The sequence below is a fragment of the Talpa occidentalis genome, unplaced genomic scaffold (genome assembly GCF_014898055.3).
Source record: "Talpa occidentalis isolate TD23 unplaced genomic scaffold, MPIMG_talOcc4v2.1 talOcc4.2, whole genome shotgun sequence".
Classification (NCBI taxonomy): Eukaryota; Metazoa; Chordata; class Mammalia; order Eulipotyphla; family Talpidae; genus Talpa; species Talpa occidentalis.
Genome location: NW_023602073.1, coordinates 141377167 through 141397880, shown reverse-complemented (window position 1 = coordinate 141397880; position 20714 = coordinate 141377167). Strand labels below are relative to the sequence as shown.

General features: G+C 41.2%; 1 protein-coding gene across 5 annotated transcripts in view; it reads left to right on the top strand.

Moving 5' to 3' along the window:
- The first annotated feature begins 5680 nt into the window (after positions 1-5680).
- KATNA1 (katanin catalytic subunit A1) overlaps positions 5681-20714 on the top strand; it is a 37671-nt gene continuing 22637 nt past the window's right edge. For 3 of the 5 annotated variants that reach the window (XR_005126957.2, XM_037520555.2, XM_037520552.2), the window contains exons 1-3: positions 5681-5864; positions 14478-14652; positions 15981-16138. Coding sequence is in view for 4 of the 5 variants with exons in the window: in XM_037520555.2 (XP_037376452.1) it covers positions 14491-14652; positions 15981-16138 (320 nt within the window). In the remaining variant the exon portion in view is untranslated. Of the gene's footprint in view, positions 5865-6634; positions 7327-9279; positions 9364-14477; positions 14653-15980; positions 16139-20714 lie in introns of those variants that run through there. The other 2 variants (XM_037520553.2, XM_037520554.2) reach the window with 2 other exon arrangements.

Below are 20714 nucleotides of genomic sequence, written 5' to 3'. Positions count from 1 at the left end.
AAAGGGAAAAGTCCATAAAACTCAAAGATGATAAATAGAAATTTTACATTTTGAAGAACAAAGAAAAAAAGATTGGAAATGAACAAAATCTCAAGGATATTTGAGATAAAAACCTAAAGATATAAGATACATGTATTTGTTACGGATAGGGCAGAAAAGTTATTTGAAAAAATATTGGTCCGGAGTTTTCTAAATTTGGTGAAGGACGGAAGTTTACAGGTTCAAGAAACTCAAAACACCCATCAAGGGGAAAGAAGGGAAATCCAAAGACTATATAAGAGACAAAAATTAGAACAAAAATTAGAACCAGTAACATCCTGGTTCCTAACCAGATAAATATAAATCTTTACACTAAAGGTCTATTTACTTCCGCTCCCTTTACCCAAATATCTGGTTTTCAACAAAAAAATAATTACAAAGCATATAAAAAGGCAAAAACAAAACAAAAAAATCCCCACAACTTGGGAGACAAATTAAGTATGAGAACTAGACTCAGAAAGAACAGAAACTTTAGAATAACCAGACCAGGAATTATAAGTAGCTATGATTAGAACGCTAATGGAAAAAAATGCCCAATATGCAGGAACAGATGGGTAAGGTAAGCAGAAAGATGTGAACTCTTAAGAATCAAAAGGAAATTCTAGAAATATAAAGCACTGTAACAAATGAAGAAAGCCTTGGGGGTTCCATAAGTAGACTGAAGAGGGCTAAGGAAAGAATCAGCTTGAAGGTAAGTGGATAGATACTTCCAAAACTGAGGAGCAAGCAGTTTTCCTTTAAGACTGTCCACCTGGGTCCATGCAGGTGTCTCTCCATCTTCTCTTTTCCTTAATAAACTTGTTATGATGAATGGGACATATGCTAAAAAAACAACAACACACACACACCAAAACTGAAGAGCAAAAAGAAAAAAAAAAAAAGGTAACAGAATATCGAAGAACAGGACAATTACAAAAAGTGTTACATTGGCATAGTGTCGGAAGGAGAAAAAAGAAGAAATATTTGACTTAGTAATGGCTGAGAATTTCCTAAAATTAATGACAGGCATTAAACCAGAGATCCATGAAACCCAGAGAATATTAGACAGGATAATACTTTCAAACTGCAGAAAATCAGGCCTTCCTTATGGTCAAGGAGTTAAGTCTGAGCACTATCACCACTGGACTGGGTTCGATTCTGGGCCAGAGAGCTAATCCACATATGGCACAGCAGACCTCTCCTGTTCTTGTTCAGTAGATCTGCCTGTTCTGCTCCCCATTCTCTGTGGTGAATCCTCTCACCCTCCTCCCACACCGCTGGCGTACACACCAATTCTTGTATGCATAAATAAGTCTTTAAAAAATTTAGTGTATAATGATAAAGGACCGATCACAAAAATCTACAAAGAGCTGATGAGACCCAACAAAAACAAAGAAAATAATCCAGTCAAAAAAATGGGCAGAAGAGCTAAAAAGAAACTTCTCTGAGGAGGAAATGCAAATGGCCAACAGGCATATGAAAAAATGTTCAACATCACTTGTAATCAGGGAAATGCAAATCAAAACTACCATGAGATACCATCTTACACCAGCGGGAATGGCACATATTAAAAAAACTAGTAACAACAAATATTGGCGAGGATGTGGAGAAAAAGGAACTCTCCTGCACTGCTGGTGGGAGTGCAAACTGGTCCAACCACTATGGAGAGCTGTGTGGAGATTTCTGGACCTACTAAACATAGAGCTTCCATAGGCTCCAGCAATTCCACTCCTAGGTATTTACCCAAAGGACACAGAAACATCAATTCCAAAGGGCACCTGCACCCCTATGTTTATAGCAGCACTGTTTACAATAACTAAGCTTTGCAAACAACCCAAATGCCCAAAAATAGATGACTGGATCAAGAAGATGTGGTACATATACACCATGGAATATTACTCAGCATTCAAAAAAGATAAACACATGCAATTTGCAGCAACATGGATGGCGCTGGAAGGGATCATGCTCAGCAAAATAAGCCAGAAAGAGAAAGAAAAATACCAGATGGTCTCACTCATAGCAGGAGTTTAGAAAACCCAAATAAGGGACCAGGAAAAATAATAACTATAAGAAAGAAAATATCTAAATCAACAAACAACTATGAACCAGAGACACTCTATGGGGGTTGGGGGCGGGGAAAGGAGGGGTTGGGGTCAAAATAAGGGGGTTGTAATTGTATGGGAAATATAAAAATAAAATTTAAATTAAAAAAATTTAAAAAAAGGTAAAAAAAATTTAGTGTAAAAATGGAAAAAATTCATTTTTGTTGATGACATGTCAAAATTATGTTTTGGATCAGTTGGTAAAGTAAAATATACTACTGAAATTATTTTTCACCTTTTTTTCAATATGGCTAGTAGATAAATTTATAATGATATACCTGGCATATATTTCTTTTTAAATTTTTATTAATTTATTTCCCATATCTTTTTTAATTGAGAAAACATTGGTTTACAACACTGCAGGTAGTTTAGAATAGGTCACTCCTCTTCAGATATGTGTTGTCACATCACACCCACCATGAAAGCTGCCATAATCCTCCACCATAGGGATAGTCTCCTGCTCTTTGCTCCTTACCCTTTGCTCTCCACTGTAGTAGTTTCACTTCTAAATCATATTTCTAGAATTTGTTTTGCATACGTCTTTTTTATTATTATTTATTTATTTTAGATTTATTTATTTATTTATACAAGCACTGGGTACAGTCAGAAGTGCAGGAGGGTGAGAGAATTCACCAGAGCCAGAGCAGGGAGCAGAACAGACAGAAGGACCGAAGTACACTGCTGAGGGGAGCAGCGGACGGCAGGGGAGGTCTGCGCACCACGTGGGACCCTCACCAGGCCGGGGATCGAACTAGCGCTGCAGAGGCTGCGGGCAGCTTCGCAACCCAGCACTCAACCGCTGCACCACCGCGGAGGCGCTCTAGAATTTGTTTTGATTTAGTTTTTATGTGCCTTTGTTTTGTTTCTTTATATTCCATATGAGTGAACTTATCCAGTATTTGTCTTCCTTCTTCTGACTTATTTCACTTGTATGTTTTTTAAAGCCACTGGATAAAATTAAAATAGAATTCTTGGGCCTCCACTGGTGGCGCAGGCGGTTGAGCACAGTGCTATGAAGCTGTCCACAGCCTCTGCGGCACCAGTTCGATCCCAGCCGACCGGTGAGAGACCCACATGGCGTGGTAGACCTCTCCTGTCTCGCTGCTGCTCCCCTCAGCAGTGTATTTTGTCAGTCTGCCTGTTCTGTTCCCTACTCTGTCTCTGATGGATCCTCTCACCCTCCCGCAAATGTGGCCTGTACCCTGGTTCTTGTATAAATAAATAAATAAATAAATCTTTAAAAAAAAATGGAATTCTTCTAGAAATACAATAAATTTAAAAGAAACAGATGACCTATATCCACACACAGAATTGTGCAAAAATTTCCCTAGCAGGTTTATTTGCAATAGCCAGAAACTAGAAACAGCTGAGCTATTTATAAATAGGAGAATGGGGGTGGGGGGGGGCCTTTATGGTGTGGAATACTACCCAGCAATGAGAATAAACTATGAACACCCACAACAACATGGATGAATTACAAAATTATGCTAGGTAGATGCAGGTCTGTCTCAAAGATACAGATTACATGATTGAACTAAATCAGAAAAACTAGTGGGAAAAAATTCAAAACTTAGGTGCCTTTTTGCAGCATCCCCTCTTAAACTATCTCTGGCAACCAAAGACCACTATTAGTATAAAAGCTTTGCCCTTCTAGAATTTTATAAAAATAGAATCATACAATATGTATTCATTTTGTGCACTTTGAGAAGTTTTTAAACTATGTTGTATTTGTATTTCAGCATACCTTTGCACTCTTAAAAGATGAAAGTGGGGTTCAACGTAATAAGGAAAATTAATCTTAACCTCCTTGAGCTAGGTTTTTTTTTTTTAAAGATTAATTTATTTATGCATACAAGAACCGAGGTACAGGCCAGATGTGGTGGGTGGGGGAGGGCGATGAGAGGATTCACCAGAGACAGAGCGGGGAACAGATCAGGCAGACTGACTGAAATATAATACTGCTGAGGGGAACAGGGGCAGAGACAGAAGAGGTCTGCTGTGCCATGTGGGTCACCTCCCTTGCTGGGAATCAAACTCCTGCTGCAGAGGCTGTGGACAGCTTCAAAGCGCTGTGCTTAAACCCTTGTGCCAGCAGGGAGGCTCCCCTAAGCTGGGTTTTTGTTTCAAAAAGACATTATGGTTTCCCGTACTCCATTACAAGAGAGTTCATATCCACCATGCCAAAAACTACTATTTTCTATTTAGTAGAAAAATTTACACTTTAAGCTCTGTAAATAGTTCTATTTTGCTGACCACTATGTGCCCAATGCCTACGACAAACCGGCCTGTAGTAGCAGCTCTATTAAGTATTTGTGGATTGAATGGATATATTCACTTGAATGATCTTTAGGTGTATTAAATTACTGGGATTCTTTAAAATTAGATACCTGGGCCTCCCTGGTGGTGCAAGGGGTTAAGTCTCCGCACTATGAAGCTATTGGCAGCCATGCAGCGGGAGTTAGATCCCAGCCAGGGAGCTAACCCACATGGCTCAGCAGACCTCTCCTGTTTCCCTGGCTGCTCCCCTCAGCAATGTGTTTCAGTGGATCTGCCTGTTCTACTCCCCACTCTGTCTCTGGCGAATCCACTCACCCTCCTATAGCTCTGCCTACACCCTAGCTCTTGCATGCATAAATAAATCTTTAAAAAAATAAAATAGGGGCCTCCCTGGTGGCACATCTGGTTAAGATGCAACCTATGAAGCAGTCTGCAGCCTCTGCAGCAGGAGTTTGATCCCCTGCAGCCGGGGAGCAACCCACATGGTGCAGCAGACCTGTCCTGCCTCAACAGCTGCTCCTCTCAGCAGTGTGCTTCGGTAGATCTGCCTGTTCTGTTCCCCATTCTCTCTGGTGAATCCTCTCATACCCCCCAACACCTCTGGTGTGTACCCCGGCTCTTGTATGCATAAAGAAATAAATCTTTAAAAAAAGAAAATACTAAAAAGTTTGATACTTAATTACCATGCACTCCTAAAGGAAAAAATGTCTTAACTATCTCTGTTCCACCTTAGGTGGAGCTAAAGGATAGAGATAGACTGGAAACGCATAAATCGTGGAGCATCATGTTGTTTTTGTTGCCTGTATTAGATTGGTGATCAAAAAGATTTAAAATAAGAAAATAAAACGCTCCCAGCAGCGTGTCCAAAAAGCTCTGCTCACCTCCCTATTTTGTTAACACCTCGGTCGAAGAATTAGCTTCTAAAACAGAATTTGTCATAAACGAATTACTGGAGCCTTTACACTCACCTATAAAATAGACACCCTGACTTCCTAACCTCTGAGCAACGTGATGAAAATCACACGAGAGTAAAAGGAAGCAAGCACCCAGCAGGAAACGCCGAGGTGAGGAAGGTGAAACTCCTCCAGGGCCCCACCGCCCCCGCCCCGCGCTGCGCGGGGAGGCGGCGGCTTGGACTGCGCAGGCGCGCGCCCGTCGCTCCCGCCCCGCCCTCCCCCGGCGCCGGGGCGCGCGCGCCGCCGACGTCCTCGCTCCCGGGGCGTCGCCCCGCGTGCGCCCGCGCCGTCGCGGCCGTCCTCGGCGCCGGAAGTGGCCCGGCGGGTTTGCCTTCAAATTGTCCACCAGCCGGAGCCTCGCCGGGCGCTGTTGGCGGTTGGACCTTCGGTGCTGGGGCCGACAGTGTTGCGGGGGGGCCGGGCCGGGCCCTCCTTCCTCGCCTCCCGAGTCCCGCTCGACCCTGCCCCTCCGCCCGGCGGTGGGCGGACCCCGGGAGCCTCGCCGCCCCAGGTGAGTGGCCCCCGCGGGTGCTCGAGGGACCCCGGCCCCGGCGGGTCTGGGCGGGCCTCGGGGCCTGCGCTGCGAGCCCCCGCTGTCCCGCCGGGCGCCCGCCGCTGTCGGCGCCGAGACCCTTGTCCTGGCTCACGCCGCTGACACCTGTGGCGGGGTCGGCCCCTCGCTGGGGACCCGGGACCGGCCGGGGACTTCCCGGGGCTCCCGCCGCCCCCTCCCTAGGCTTGGATCACCAGAGAACTCGAGACCAAGAGATGTTTTATTACTTCACTGTTCTGACAAATCCTCTCCCGAACCCGCCCAACCCGCCCCAGCACCCCGCCCCCGCCCCAGCTCTCACCCCGACAAGCCCGAAAGCTTTCGCGTGGGGATGCAGCTGGCTCTCTGCCGTTGTTTGTCTGTCTTTCTTAGGTAGCTGTGATAATGTTGAAGGTGCTACTTCTTACTTAGTTTATCCCGGAGCCCGGCATCCTCTGGGAGACTGTTATCGCTCATTGTTTAGCGTGCATACCTTTCAGAAAATTTACCCCATGGAACATCTGTTTCTTCCAGCGTATTGTATGGTGACATAGTTGGAGCTAAACGTTGGTCCTTACGTTTACCTTGCTAGGATAGCCTCAAGCCTGCTCTTAAGAATAATTTTCTCCTAACTGCAAAGTGCCACTTTTATATCAGTAACTTCCAGATGTCCAGCGAGGCACCCTTTTCTCGCGAAAGCGCTCATTTATGCCTTCCTCTTTGAAATCAGATCTGTGGTTTCTGCTGAAAACTCCCCTAAATGTTTTAGAATGTGTACGATAGATTTTTGCCACATAGTCACAATACTAGAACACCACCGTGTCAAGAAGAGCCTTGTGATGTTATTCAGACAGGCCTGAATGTCTCAACGTGCAACCTGTTTTCTTTTCCAAAGGAGAGGGTTTTTGTCATCCGTGAGTTCTCACACAAGGAAACAGCGGCAACACGTTTTGTCTTGTATGAATACGAATAACTTGTGGCCTGTATCTTGCCCTCAAAAAAAAGGCGGTGCTTATCAACTTTCCAACATTCCTTAACTGTGAAAGGCTGTATAAAGCTCCTTTATGGCACTGGTTATTCAAAAAGCTTTTACATTATGTCGATTTAATACTAGGCAGCTACAGATTCTGCATCTTACTTTCAAACTTCTCTCCCAGTTCTAACAAATACTGAGGATTAGAATCTTTGAGAATTGACTCTGTTAACAATTTTAAAATTTGTTTTACAATGGTTGTTTTGCTTTGTTTTAAAAGCTACTTGACTGGTTAAAAATATGTCAGTGTTGATAGCTGGCTAAATAGGTCTGTTTGTGGTGTTTGTTGATATGGCTTGAATATGGCTTTCTAATTACATTTTACAAAGCAAAGAAACAGACAAAACCAAACCAAAACAAACCTTTGATTCTGACTGCAGAACTGAAGTTACCAGATGGAAGAAAGAGGTGAGAGCAAAAGGTAGAAGGGGCGCAGTGGAGTCTGGTGGAGGTTATTAGTACTTTTGCAGTGGGTGCGTTGTGATAACATACATTTGAAGGCATGTGAACCTGTACTCCTAAAACATGTACAGTGATATAAACCATTGTTACCCCAATTTGAAAACTTAATTACGTTATAATTGTATTCATCGATTTGTTTACTTTTGTTTTGTTCGGGGTAAATTGAAAGAAAGCTTACCAACTATATATGTAGTACACTTTTTTTGTATTTTATCCTGAGTTTCCTTTTTGATGCTCTTTTCATAGCGATAACTTTCTTGTGCTTGAGAATTTAGCATTTGGTAATTACAAAGGTAAGAAAAATGTATGCCATGCTATAATTGGTCATAAGTCATTCATTTATTGTGCTTATTCATAATCATCAGTGACTGTAAATTAGCATTATGGTTGCTTTCATATCCCAGAGATGAACATTCTGAAAATTGCTTAATAGTGTATTATTGCCACCTTTAAAGTGACACACATTTGGTACTTAATAGGCCTTCAAGAAAATACATGATTTTCATTTGTTTTTGTTATAGGACTTCAGTTTTGCAGATAAATATTTGTAACATTGATGCTGATTTTTTATGTCTGTGTTTAATATTTTCTCATAAAGCCAAGGGAAAAACCATCTAGAATAAATAAAATGTTATCCCTTGCACTAAATTCAAGACTTAAGGTCTATTTTTGTCTTCAGTGTAATTCCTCATAACTCGTAGATCTCCTTAATATTTCTTGAATGAAGGACATATGTGTATTGCAGAATAAGTGGAACCGTGTCTAATAAGATTCCTTAAAATATTCAGTGGGAGTAGTGTCCTTTTTTGGTATGTCACAGGGAAGGCACTGTACTTGTTATATCGGGGGAGAATAGGAATCTTACAAATGAAGTATTTGGGTCTGTAACCTTTTCTTTCTCAATTTCTTTCCTTCCTTTTCCCTAATCCTAGAGGGTGACAAAACACTTTTAAGTCTCTTTGTAGAGATACTGTATCACATTTTATACTAAGTTTGCAAGAAATTTTGCTGTAATAGTTGTTTAAAAATTGACTGTTACTTGACTTAAAATTTCATGTTGCATCTTTTAATTTAATAAATTAATTTAGTAACTTGCTAAAATAAATACTAAAGCTGTGCAATCAAAAGGATGGTTCTGATAGGATAGTGTAAAGGGAAAGCTTACTGTGAGAGAAAGCGATCATTTTTGGTCATTTTTTTCTTTAATCTCCACAACTAAGAGTCTGAATTTTTAGAAAATATCATTTTTATGTGTTCTCTATATTGAACCAATGGGTAATGTTTACAATAAATGGTGATTAAATTTGGTCTGTAGGCAACTCTTCAAATATTTCCAGATATTGTGGCAGATAAATCCAATTTCTGCCCTCCTCCTGTGTAATTTTAGCAGTGTTGACATTTATTTGAGAAGGATGCCTGAGACTTAAGAAATAAAAGGAATGAATAAAAATTGTTTTTGTCTTAACATTTAGTCAACTAAAAATATTTTGATACTATTTTCAGTAAACATATTGTTTCTTTGACAGCGCATTTGGTAATGTGGCTTTGGGTTGACTTTATGTTCCTGTTTATTAGAAATTGTTGATTCATTGGCTCCTCAGGAATTTTATCTGATTAGAAAGAGGCCTGAAATGACTTCTGTGAGTGTTGGCACACTGAATTGTAGCCCTCCAAAAAAGAAAAAAATCACCTAATTTAGATTTTTTTTGTGTGGCGGGGGAGGGGGGGAGGGAAGAAAGCTCTGGAGAGAGTCTTTTAAGGAAATGCAGAGAGGGAAGACCTGATACACCTGATAACCAAGCTTACCAGGTCAACTATACACTGAGCTGCAGCTGCCCAGCTGTGCTCCTCTAACATTGTTACCCAGACCGTGTCACTGTAGGCATGTGTGGCTTCAGGGCGAAAGTGATCACACAGCCCTGGTAGAGATGAGTTGAGGATCAAGGAATGTGAGGGTGCTTGCGGATCATGCACCAGACAAAGGTAAGAAATCTTAGCAGTTAGGACAAAAACCTGGCAGTATTTATTCAAAGATTTATGGAGTGTCTGCTGTGTGCCATGCATGATTCTCTGTGCAGGGGTAATATCAGTAAATAACAGAGACACTTGGTTCTTGGCCCTGAAGTGTCTGTCAAGATGGAATATTATCAGTGACTCCAGACAATCACTGTTTTGGTCATGGGATATTTTCCTTTTCTTTTGGATCACAGCAACCTAGCTTTGACCTACATAATTACAGACCATAGTTCATAGCTGTATTGCTTCATAACAAATTACCCAAAAACTTAGTATCTTAAACATTATCTCACACTCTCTTTGGGTCAAGATCCGGTCATGTGTTAGCTGGGTGCCTCTGATTCAGGGCCCTTACAGCCTGTAATCAAGGTATCAGGCTGCAGTCTTCTCAAGGGTCCTCATGGTTGTTGGGAGGATTCAGTTCCTCTGGATGGTTGGACTGAGAGGCTCAATTCCTCACTGGTTGTTGCTGGGCCTTCCTCAGTTCTTTGCCATATGAGTCACTGTTCTGGGCAGTTCACAACATGGTAGCTGGCTTTCCTTACCCAGGCCAGCAAGAGAATGTGAGCAAGGTAGAAGTCACAGTCTAATCTCAGAAATGACATTCCATTGTTTTTGTATATGCTGTTTGTTACAGTCTCACATTCTAGGGGAGGTGATTTCACAAGGGCATGGATACCAGGAGGCAGAGATCATTGAGAGTCAGCTTACAGGCTCTCTAATTATCCCTGGGTCTAAGGCCCTTCTTTTGTTGTATTTTCTGTTTCTCCCTACTCTTCATACTCTTTCTCTACTCCTATTCCCTATTTTACCTTACACAGACACTGTCATATATTAGGTATATATTCCTGGATGTATTGATATGTGAATACTGAAAAAGAAAAAGGTGTTTTATAAAACCCATTATTTTTTAAAGATTTATTTATGCATACAAGAGCTGGGGTGCAGGCCAGAGGTATGGGGGATGAGAGGATTTACCAGAGACAGGGGAGCAGAACAGGCAGATCTACTGAAATATATTGCTGAGGAGAGCAGTGGGTGAGACAGGAGAGGTCTGCTGTGCCATGTTTTTTTTTTTTTTAATTTTTTTTATAGAGGCATGTTTTATTTATTTATTTGTTTTGTTTATACATGCACTGGGTACAGTCAGAAGCGCGGGAGGGTGAGAGAATTCACCAGAGCCAGAGCAGGGAGCAGAGCAGGCAGAAGGACTGAAGTACACTGCTGAGGGGAGCAGCAGGTGGCAGGAGAGGTCTGCGCGCCATGTGGGACCCTCCTCTGGTGGCCGGGGAGCAGCCGGGGATCGAACCAGCGCCGCGGAGGCCGCGGGCAGCTTCGCAACCCAGCGCTCAACCACTGCGCCACTGGGGAGGCCCTTTGCTGTGCCATGTTGGTCACCTCCCTTGCTGAGGATCGAACTCCTGCTGCAGTGGCTGCCCATAGCTTCATAGTGCTGTGACTTAACTCCTTGCACCACCAAGGAGGCCCCAAAGCATATTTATTTTTTATTCACAGAATGGTATTGGATTTAGATTGTATTCTGTGTCTAAAATTTTTTTTCACCCAACTCCTCTATATTTGGATTATCCCTGTTGTTATTTATAAGTTTTGTTCATTGCTTCCATCTGCCATATAGTAGTCCTTGGTATTCATCTGTCACATTTTCTTACTCATTTCCCTAGCTAGAAATAGAAGGATTGCCTCTACCTCCTTGATTTCTCAAACAATACTGTCATTAAAATCCCAAAACAAAATCCTTAATGGATCTGTGTGAGACTTTCTCTGGGGTATTTACAGAGTAGTGGGATTGCTGGGTCATACGATAAATGGACGCATAATTTTCCCAGGTATTGTCAGGTTGCTCTTCGAAATGACCATAACCAGTTTATACCCACAAATTGTGTTTCCTTTTCCTCAAATCCTTGCTGATACTTAGTATTATTGGACTTGTTAATTAATTAATTATTAATCTGGTAGAAAGGGGTTTTTCAATGCTTAATTTCCATTCCTAACTAAATAGTGTCTCTGCTTGTTAGCCATTGGGTTTTCCCTTCCATGAATTGCCCTTTATGCTCTCTTTCCGTTTTTGTGGGAAGTCCTTTTTTTTTTTTTTTTTTCATTAGTATAAGGAATTATAAGAATGGATTTTCTGATCTTAAGTTACCCTTGCATTCCTGGGATAAACCTTCTTGATGAAGTGTATGTATCTTGTTTAGAATTTCCATGTCTGTGTTCATAGTGCAGTGATACTTATATTGTTCTTACTCAGTTTTGAAATTGATGATTCTAGCCTCATAAAAAGGGTTGGATCAACTTATGTGTGATTGAAATTATCTTCTATTTAGGAGGAAGGTTAAAAACCCACTTATGAAAAATCTGTCTCTGCAACTGGAGCTTTTTAAGGGAAAGAGGTCATTAAAATTTCATATTCTGGAAAATAAGAGAAAAAAATTACAGCGAAAACTTCATTTTCTTTATTCTCAGATCTGTCTAGTTATTTCCTGGTTCTCATTCTATATTTTGTTTATTTGTGTGTCCTTTCATTTTTTCCCCTTAAATCATTCTTGCCAAATACTTGTTTCTTGATTTTTCAAAGACCCAGATTTTGGTTTCATAAGTCTTTTCCAATGTTTTAGATGCTCTTTTGTTTGCTTTGATTTAAATTTTAAGACACACTGCTGAAGAGAGCAGAGGACGATTAGGAGAGGTCTGCTGCGCCATGTGGGTAGCTCCCTGGCTGGGGATGGAACTCGTGCTGCAGTGGCTGCAGATAGCTTCATAGGTTGCATCTTAACCCCTTGTGCCACCAGGGAGGCCCCTAAATTTAAAGAGCTTTTTGGTCTGCTCTGTTGGTGTCTTTTAGCTTCTTGAGTGGATGACTTAGCTCAACAATTAGTACATGAATGACTCTTTCTTATGGTAGCAGGGTGTGGTGCGTCTCTACTGTTGTATTCCGCCATCTCTCATCATTTTGATATTTTGTGCCTCTCAATCCTGCCAATCAGGTATCCTCAGCCTGGGAACTGCTCATTCCTAAGAACTATCTTTCTCATTTGCTGTCATCTACCCTCCCTAAGTGGAAGAACGGCAACAGGAGACACTCTCAGAGCTTCTGTGTTGACCTGTTTTTATCAGCTCTCACTCTATCCAGGCCCTTGTTTGTGCTGATGGAACCTGCTGTCTCCATCAGGCACTGGGCTAGCACTGCTTCTTCTCTGCCCTACAGTGGCAAAGGTGGGTAGAGTAAGGAGTGGTAAGGACAATGGAAGTCAGAAAGGGCACTGCCAGAAAACTCACCTGGCCCTCTTTCCTTCTAGACTGATAACTCACCCTCCCACATTACAACACAGTCATTATCTGTCATTTGAATGTTTTTGTTTTTTTTTTGTTTGTTTGTTTGTTTTTGTTTTTCTTTTCAGAATTTTATGTTCAGTTGGGGGTCCATCAATCTGGAAAGTAACTGTGACTTTTCTAGGGTTGGTTTTCAGAGAAAGGACCAGCTACTATCTTGGTTTCCAGTCTTGTCTTATACTTAGAAATGAACCTTATATGGGATTAAAGATGCTTAGATTTAAGGATCCTAATACATAACTAATATGTAATAAATGGCATGTATTAATCAAGCCTAAGTAGGTAAGGGCCAAGAGTTGTACCTTTCGCTGGTTGGAGAATGAGTGGTAGTGAGTTTGTAGAAGCCGGCTGTTGTTAGTGATTTTTGACATCCCTCCCTCTCCAGTCTCTACCCTAAGAAGCAGTGTGCAGAACAGAAGAGCAGTCGTCATCTCTATCAGACTCTGTTGCCTCACTTAACCTTAAGCATAGATGGGGAATAGGGCAAGGGTGGTAAGAAGCACAGTTTTAGAAAACACCTCTGGCTAGATTCAGTTAACTTAAATAGAGGTCCCCACATATGTTATCTTTGTTCATCTTGAGACACATCTATTTGGATGATTGCCCACTGACTTACAAAGGAAGTAAAAGATGATGATCCTGCTTTTTCACACATAGATCTCTTCTCAGCTTTCCTGTGAATTTTCTTGGTTTCCTGATTCTGTAGTTTCTCAGACCTAAAGCTTCATTCATTTCAGCATCCCAGCAGTTTCCAAGTACTCTGAGCAGTTACTTTACCACCTTGTTTCAAATTTGTATCTTTTTATTTGCAAAGCCACAACCCTAATCTAAATTATGGCCCTAGTCTCTAAAGCAGGGAATCATCCAAATTTGAATTTCTCCTTGCTATATGGTGTTAATAATAGTAATTAGCATTAAAAAAGCTGCCCATTTATAATGGTACATATCCATAATCTAAATACAGTTTCCTATATTTAGGAATACAGGTTCTCATATATACAAAGGTTGGTTCTCATGTATAGAAAGGTCCAGGGAAGATGCATTCAGCTTTTATTAGAAACCTGCTTTTGGCCAAGTAGTATGCTAGGTTTTTTAAGTCATCATTTATCCCTATAGTGCAACTCTTGACATTTACTGTCCCAATTTTAGACATTTAAAAACTGAGGCTTAGAAAAGTTAAGGGACTTGATTATTATGGTGAATTAGAAATTCTAATCAAGATTTTTCCAACTTTGAAACATGCATTCTGTTATTCCACATTGCCCTCCAAAAAAAATTATCTAACTTTCTACATTTGTTCTACAGATATTCAGAGATTTGTGTGTCAAGCATCAAGAGTACAGTCTCATGCCTTTCAGATACAACACCTGCTCTCAAAGAACTTAAGTCTTGTAGAGATAACACATCACCAGTAAATGCAATATAAAATAGACATGCTTTGAGATGAAAACCCCAGCAAAGTGCCAGGGGACCTTAGAAGAGGGAGAGTTTATTTTGAATGGGGGAATTGCCATCTACTAGGAGAAATGCTGTCTGAACGGGGCATTGACAGTTGATAAGAGTTTGGAAGTGGCAGCTGAAGGAGTAGGAGAAGCACGAGCAAATGTGGAGAGGTAGAAAGTACAGTGTGTGTTTATGATCGTGAGGGAACCTCGCAAAGAGTGCTTTCTAAAAACTGTACTGTAGCACTTGTTTTGAGAAGCATATAACATGAAATGTTTTTGTTTTAGCTTGCAAGAGAGCATGAGTCTTCTTATGATCAGTGAGAATGTAAAATTGGCTCGTGAATATGCGTTGCTGGGAAACTATGACTCTGCGATGGTCTATTATCAGGGTGTGCTTGACCAAATGAACAAATACCTATACTCAGTCAAAGACACGTACCTTCAGCAGAAATGGCAACAGGTGAGAATCATGACTGCTGTGTGTTTTAATGGTGTAAGTACTCAGAAGATTTGAATAGATTGTGAGTGCATTTTGCAGTTACACTGAGAATGTCTGGTTACCAGGATTTGTATATCTTGTTATGTAAAACTTGATTTACTCATATTAGTGGTAGTTTTTATTTACCATCATCAGTATTCTGAGTTCTATTCAATTATTCTAATTGTTGGGTCCTAATAGATTAGGAAAAAAGTAGTGATTTTAAAAATTTGTATTTCAGTTACATTTTCATCTGGTAAAATGAGAGCTGACTTTATTAAGCCATTGTTGCATATGACATCAGAATGTTGCTGGTACTGTATTCCTTATGGGACAGTATAAAGAAGACCATGTTTGACCCCCATTTGAGCAACTTTAGTCCCAGAGGACCAATAGGAATTTACAAGTGAAAACTGTGAATAAGTTCAGTTGAATGTGGCATTTATAATGACTCATCTGTGTCACAGAGGAAACAAATGTTATAGGAATTAATAGTCTTTTTGAATTGCCTTCTTGGTAGAATATTATCCCTCATATGCTACTGAATTGCTGGGGGGTTTGTTTTTAATGGCACATCATTTTACATCCTTGTTTGTGTTTTCATAATACTGGATTTCTGCCCTTAGGTGTGATCACCATCATTTCCCACCACGAAACCACCCTTACTCCTCCACCTATCCATTTGAACTGCTTTTTGATAGTATTTTATATTTGTCCTTAAAAGAGAAAATGATCCTCTTTGAACTTCTTTCCCTAAAACTGCCTTTGCTTATCTTTTATATCCCTTACCAGAGGGGAAAATATTATTTTAAGGACTCTTAAATTTACCCTAAAAGACTTTTAAGACTTTTTGTTCTTAGGCCAGATCCCTTTATTTTAAAAGTCTAATAAGCTTTTTTGCAAAATACTTAAAGCAAAACATTACCAACTTTTATAATTTTTAAAATTCAGTGAATATTGCTTTTTTTTTTTAAGGCATAAAAGTGATAAAGCAAAGCTTGGCAAAGTATTATCTTTTGAAACTTTAAAGTTTCAGCCTACTTCAGTTGTTACGTAGGTTGAATAAGGATTATAGTCAGTTACATGTATTAACTGGCCAGAATATTTAATTCATTTTATAGAATTAATTTTGCAATTGAAAACAAAGAATTAATGAACCAGTAATAAAATCTTGAATATTTTGGTTTTTTGAGATTTGCTGTCAAAACAGAGGTTTCTAACAATAGAGATGTTTAATAGCCCTAGTTTAATCTTGGCATTGATTTATTACTCATAGAAGTTTAAAGAGCTCTGTTCTCCTTTGAAACCAGGTTTGGCAGGAAATAAATGTGGAAGCTAAACATGTTAAGGATATCATGAAAACATTAGAGAGCTTTAAACTTGACAGCACACCACTGAAAGCTGCACAACATGAGCTTCCAGCTTCGGAGGGAGAGGTCTGGTCATTGCCTGTGCCTGTTGAACGAAGGTAAGTGGAGCCCTTTGACGAAACAAATTAGCACAGGAAACTGACAGCATTAGTAATATCTAGGAGAACTGGGTGACTGAGAGACAGGATGGGAAGGGTTTTTTTGTTGTTGTTGAATGCCTTTTATAACTCTAAAATTGTATATCATGTGACTCTATGACTGATTCAGAAACTTAAATTTGGGCCTCCCCGGTGGCACAGCGGTTGAGCTCTGGGCTGCGAAGCTGCCCGCAGCCTCTGCAGCGCCGGTTCCATACCCGGCCACCGGCGAGGGTCCCACATGGCGCGCAGACCTCTCCTGCCGCCCGCTGCTCCCCTCAGCAGTGTACTTAGTCACTCTGCCTGCTCTGCTCTCCCCTCTGGCTCTGGTGAATTCTCTCACCCTCCCGCGCTTCTGACTGTACTCAGTGCTTATATAAATAAATAAATCTTTTAAAAAAAAAAGGAACTTAAAAAAAAACAAAACTTAAATTTATGTGCAAGTGAGTCAAAAATATTCTTTCATGGGCCTCCCCAGTGGTGCAGCAGGTTGAGCGCTGCACTGCAGAAGCTGTCCGCAGCTTCTGCAGTGCAGGTTCGATTCCTGCTGGCCAGAGAGAAACCCACATGCTGCAACAAAGACCTCTCCTGCCTTGCCCGCTGCTCCCCTCAGCAGTGTCTTCGGTCTGTCTGCCTGTTCTGCTCCCCACTCTCTCTGGTGAATTCTCTCACCCTCCCGCGCCTCTGACTTGTACCCCAGTTCTTTTTTTTTTTTTTTTTAATAGAGGCATGTTATTTATTTATTTATTTGTTTGTTTGTTTTGTTTATACATGCAATGGGTACAGTCAGAAGCGCGGGAGAGTGAGAGAATTCACCAGAGCCAGAGCGGGGAGCAGAGCAGGCAGAAGGACCGAAGTACACAGCTGAGGGGAGCAGCGGGCGGCAGGAGAGGTCTGCGCGCCCTGTGGGACCCTCCTCCGGTGGCCGGGGAGCAGCCGGGGATCGAACCGGCGCCGCAGAGGCTGCGGGCAGCTTCACAACCCAGCGCTCAACCGCTGCGCCACCGGGGAGGCCCTATACCCCAGTTCTTTTATAAATAATCTTTAAACAAAAAAAATTTTTTTTTTTTTTTTTCATAAAAAGGTCTGATTCTTTAAAAAAAATATTCTTTCATGAATGAACTTAAAGTAGTGGAGATAATGAGATCTTATTGAGCATGGGGCTCGGAATTGAAATAACTAAATTCTGTTTCTATGTTAACCACAGTCTGTAGTTTGGGACAATTGTGTAATCCAAGTCTCAGGTATTTCATACATATACTGAGAGAGTTAGACTGAACCAGTGGTTCTAAAGTGTTTGTCAAGCTAAAACTGCTAAATTTGAAAAATATTCTTTAACAGAAAAAAAGATAAAATGTTCTTAATTTTAGGTTTTTCTGTGGCATTTACCCCAACTTCCTATTACCTGGTGTAGCAAATGAATAATTAGTGAAAGATTTATTGGCAGAAATGCTCTAAGGAACCAGTAATACTTAGTTTCAATGCATGTTTTCTTAACTCTTAGTATATTTTTATTCACTTTCTCTTTTCTTCTCTCTTGGAGAATCACCACTTGGTCTTGTGTTAGTCTGCTTATGCTGCCATAACAAAACAGCATAGGCTGGGAGCTCAGACAACATAAATTTATTTTTTACAGTTCTGGAACTAAAGTCTCAAGGTGCTGGCCAGTCCAGGTCCTGGTAAGGGCCTTTTCTGTTGCCTTCTGTCTGTGTCTCACCTGATGGAGACAGCCAGCAAGCTTGCTGGGACACTATTCCTTCTGGGTTAGGGCCCCATCCTTTGACCTTATAGTTACTTCCTTACTCCAGAGAGTCGTATTAGGGGTTAGGAATTTAATCTAAAGAATTTGAGGGCCTCCCTGGTGGCTCAAGGGGTTAAGACGCAACCTATGAAGCTGTCCACAGCCACTGCAGCATGAGTTTGAGCCCCAGCCAGGGAGCTACCCACATGGTGCAGCAAACCTCTCCTGCCTCGCCCACTGCTCCCCTCAGCAGGGTATTTCAGTCAGTCTGCCTGTTCTGTTCCCCACTCTGTCTCTGGTGAATCCTCTCACTCCCCACACCTCTGGCCTGTACCTCAGTTCGTGTATTCATAAATAAATATTTAAAAAAAAGGAATTTGGGGGCTCACAAACATTCAGTTCATAAGAGCCCTTTAATTCCTCTCTCAGTTGTTGTTAAGAACTCTCCAATGAGGAGATGCCCAGTGAAAATTCAGTTTATTTCAAATTCGATGAATAGTTTGGTTATCTCAATGAAACAAGCAGGGCCAAGAGAATTCTTTCTTTGGGATGATGGGAAATGGAATTAGATGAGTCTTTTCATCTTAAAAATTCTATAGTGATGAGCTCTAAATTCTCTGATGATAAGTGTCCCTTCTGCTGCTTCTTGCTTTCTTCTTCTTGCTTCTTACTTGTTCTGTTTCTGATTTTAAATACCCTGGATTACTGTTACCTTAAAAGTTCTACTCTTTGACTTTATCACTGCATCTTTCTGTTTCTTTCTGAAATTTACTTGCTTTCTCATTTGGACATTCCTCCAAACTCTTAAATTTTCTATTAATTTTTATTTGTACTCATGCTTGAGAGAGCTTATTCTTTTTTCCAACTCTGTGATAATTCTAACCTAGTAATCACTTAAATTTTAGCCCCATTTAAAAGAATAGGTTGGGGGCCTCCCTAGTGATATAGGGGGTTAAGCGTCAGCATTATGAAGCAATCCTCAGCTACTGCAACACCAGTTCAGTCCTATGTAGGAGGTGACCCACATGGCACAGCAGACCTCTGCTGTTCCCATCAGCAGTATATTTCAGTCAGTCTGCGTGTTGTGCTCCCCACTCTGTCTCTGGTGAATCCTCTCACCACCCCCACCTCTCGCCTATACCCCAGCTCTTGTATGCATAAATAAATAAATCTTTAAAAAAATAAAGAATAGGTTGGACTAGTCCATTATTCTCTTCTAGAGCAGTACATAAAAATGTTTGTGTAAGGAGGTTCATTGAAGTCTTTCAGAGGAAAGATTAGAAATTGCTTAAAAGCTAATAGAGGGGGCCTCCCCGGTGGCGCAGCGGTTGAGCGCTGGGTTGCGAAGCTGCCTGCAGCCTCTGCAGCGCCGGTTCAATTCCCGGCTGCTCCCCGGCCACCAGAGGAGGGTCCCACATGGTGCGCAGACCTCTCCTGCCGCCCGCTGCTCCCCTCAGCAGTGTACTTTGGTCCTTCTGCCTGCTCTGCTCCCCACTCTGGCTCTGGTGAATTCTCTCACCCTCCTGCGCTTCTGACTGTACCCAGTGCTTGTATAAACAAAACAAACGAACAAACAAATAAATAAATAAATAAAACATGCCTCTATTTAAAAAAAAAAAAAATAAAAAAGCTAATAGAGGGCCACCCTGGTGGTGCAAGGGATTCAGACACAACCAGTGGCTGTTCCCAGCCACTGCAGCATGAGTTCGATCCTGGCCAGGGAGCTACCCACATGGCGCAACAGACCTCTCCTGCCTTGCCCACTGCTCCCCTCCACAGTGTATTTCAATCAGTCTGCCTGTTCTGCTCCCCAGTCTGTCTCTGGTGAATCCTCTCACACACACATATGCGCACACACACCCGCACCTCTGGCCTGTGCCCCAGTTCTTGTATGCATTAATAAATAAAATATTTTTTAAAAAAAGCTATTAGATATGATTCTTTTAAAATGTTTTTTAAATTTGATTGCCCCTCAAATATCTTCTCATCTCACAGCATAAAACCCAAAGCTTTCATCTGCCCTTCAGCACCCTGAGATGTGGCTCCTCACTACCTCTATTAAGTTCTTAAAACTCTCTCCCTCGGCCTACTTAAGTCCACACACACATGCCCCACTTCATTGCACTTCCCTGCCCTTCACCTCAAATATTTGATGACTTTTTCTGTCATTCATTCAGGTCTTTACTTAATATGTCACCTCAGAAGGACTGTCTGATCACTGTGCCTAAAATACCCCTCCACCATCGTCCTGTTGCCCCTTACTCTTCCTTATTTTTCTAGACAGTGTTTAGTTGTGCCGATGTATTTCCTCACTGAAGGTCCCCCATGCATTTTTTTAAATCTAATGTATAGAGTAGTGTCTGTATAGTATACGGATTTTTTTTTGGATGAATGAATAGCTACTGTTAAGAAGTGATGTAGTGTGGCTCATTTTTATGTGATCAATATCCAGTCATTAAGGTGATGATACAAGAAAAGATACAGGTAATCCCTCATGATATAATTTAGAGAAAAATGAGTGTATCTGTATAATGTCCCCATTTTGGTTAAATGAAAGGCAACTGTAAGAAAATCTACTAAGATGTTTAGTTAGCTGGATAGTAGGGTTACAGGTGATAGTGAAAAATTCCGTATACTTTATTGTATTTCATTTTTTTTTTTTTAAAGATTTATTTATTGATTGATTGATACACACATACATACATACAAGCACTGGGTACAGTCAGAAGCGCGGGAGGGTGAGAGAATTCACCAGAGCGGGGTGCAGAGCAGGCAGAAGGACCAAAGTACACTGCT